The sequence below is a fragment of the Vigna umbellata genome, chromosome 3, assembly GCF_029865625.1.
Source record: "Vigna umbellata cultivar VRB3 chromosome 3, Vumbellata_1.0, whole genome shotgun sequence".
Classification (NCBI taxonomy): Eukaryota; Viridiplantae; Streptophyta; class Magnoliopsida; order Fabales; family Fabaceae; genus Vigna; species Vigna umbellata.
In genome coordinates this window covers 27,812,375-27,814,897 of record NC_142167.1, presented here as the reverse complement: position 1 = coordinate 27,814,897, position 2,523 = coordinate 27,812,375, and the positions used below count along the sequence as shown (strand labels likewise).

The following is a 2,523-nucleotide window of genomic DNA, read 5'->3' as shown; positions in this document are numbered from 1 at the left end:
CCAAATTTTAAGGTAATAAAACACTTTATCATTAAAATAATAAATTAGGACAAAAGAACATGTTGAGTAACTAGTGAATCATACCATATGAACTTAAAAAATCAAGTTTTGAATTGAATAACAAATTGAGAAGTTGTTTAATATGAGTAAACTTTGGTGATGGAAGGTCTTTTAGGGTGTGTTCTTTTGAAGGTATTTGAGGGAGATGATTTGGGGGAGATGATTTGAGTGGATTTGAGTGGATTTGAGGGTAATATTTTTGTTGTTTTTTTGAGTGGATTTGAGGTTAATTGAGAGTGGATTTGGAAGGAAAGTTTATGAGAATTAGTGTAGGATTTGATTGATGTGATAGATTTTAAAAATTAGTTTAATTGGTAGAAAATATAGATTACCAAATTGCCCTTACTTATAAAAGTATTATAAAATGTTATTTTGTAATGTTATATTTAATTGTAAAAATGTTTATAAAGAGAAAAAAAATTATGAATAATTGTTAAAAATATTGTTTAAAAATTATAAAAGTTATAATGTAGTAAAATTAATATATTTTAAAATGTTTAGGGAAATTGTAACATAATTTAAGATTTCAAAGTCACATACAAACGAAAATAAAAACATTGAAGTCATGAAATATATTATCGGAAATATAATGAACTTAATCATCTAAATGGTGAAGAATCGAGTTCACATTTTCATTCAGGTTAGCAAATTGGTGGTTCATGTCTAGGGAAAGGTTTGCCAAGTTATCTTCAATACGTTGTACCCGCACCTGCATTTGTTCCATACCCTGCATCTTATGTCTCAAGTCTTGTACTCCTTCCCACATTTGAGTTATCATGTTAGCATTTGATAGAGGTGGAGGAGGCTGCACAGGGTTTTGATGAGGGTGTGGTTGGTCTTCTTCTTCATCATCATCCAAATTGTGTTGCCAAGCACCGTTGACATATACAATTTTCATCCTCTTCAAAGAATTGATAGAAAAGTGATGTCGGGACCCTATTTGAGTGCTGGCATCGGCTGAGACGTCAACTCCACAATATTGCATGATGTGTGTGATAAGGACACCGTATGGGAGGGCTGTGTCACTGACCTTGCATTTAAGCATATGCTGCATGATGTGATGAGGCCAATTGATAGGTATATTATTTTCCAGCACCCATATCATAAAAATATCTTCGTGCAATAACCTGGCAAAATTCCCTGGTCGTGGAGTCAACATATGCACAATAATATAATGGAGAAGCCGATCATTGATATTCAAACAACCAACGGTTAAAACACCTTGACCACCCTCCAAATTTGGTATAACCATAGTAGCTAATGCCATGTCGCGGTCATATGGAAAATCGTCTGGGATATTTGAGTAACATAATTTCTGACCGTCGTACTTCAAGTTAGCTACAGTCAACCAATCAGCAGGTTTGAATCTAATTTTTCTCCTGTTGGCCTCAGTGAGCAAATATCCATTTCCAGATATCTTAAGATTTGAATAAAATACTTTGATTAAATCCGGATAGTAGGGTCCCTCTAATGTCAGAAATTGGCTCAACCCTTGAAAAAGAAGCTGTTGTTGGAAAAATAACCCTGAACCGGTGAATGAATCAAAATTCATTATCTTTGGAGGAATTACACTTCTTGTATAGAAATCAGCTGCATAGTTCTCCATTTGATGACTGTGAGTGAAAAAACGCCGCTGATCTAATTGTTCCTCTACAGCTGGTCTAACATGGGGTGCATCTTCTACCTCATTGACAGTTTCTTTTCCCTTACGGGTTCTTTTTGACCTTCTTGTTGATGATGATGCCATCTGAGAATTTGTTCAACAACAAGCTATTTATTAAAACAACAACAAAGGATATCATAACACATTACTTATATATAACGATAAAATCAACAAATGATACATATAACACCAAATCATTACATCGTTAACATAATAGAAGTAAAATATTACATCCACCATAGAAATATAATAAGTCATAATTAAATCACTAATACAGAATTGCGTCCTTATACTAATACTAGTAAGTCATATATGGAAATTCTTAACAGTCACCGCCCGATATCATTTTACATAATTTGTTCCACCGCTTATGTGGTGGCAGTCCCATCAACCTCTTCGTACATGTCGGGTTTCGACATAAGAAATCATAGCACTGCTCTAGGAAATTTTCATCACTGATGTTCATAGCAGTCAACATTTCATAAATGTCCGCCTCAATATATGTGTAATTGGGGGTGCAACGAAGAATCTCGGTTTGGGAACGTAGTATTTCATTTCTGTCCTCCATCGCTGATACTTGACGCATGGCGGCATCAGAAATTACACCAAAATGTACATTTGATGAGCTTAGGACATTTGCAAACCCATCCAGACTAGTCGTCAACTTATCAAATTGGGTATCAATAGAATCCACCATAGGTGCCTTCCTTTTCGAGCCTCGTGAGGAAGAAGTCCCACCAAATGGGACGGAAGGCACAGATTGAGTCTGTCCCGGACTATATTCATCGACAGATGGAGGA

General features: G+C 35.2%; 1 protein-coding gene across 1 annotated transcript; it reads right to left on the bottom strand.

Moving 5' to 3' along the window:
- Positions 1-655: 655 nt before the first annotated feature.
- LOC148202161 (uncharacterized) lies at positions 656-1,807 on the bottom strand. The gene has a single exon (XM_088109144.1). It carries the CDS (start codon positions 1,805-1,807, stop codon positions 656-658), a length of 1,152 nt encoding a protein of 383 aa, XP_087965270.1.
- Between the last annotated feature and the right edge of the window lie 716 nt (positions 1,808-2,523).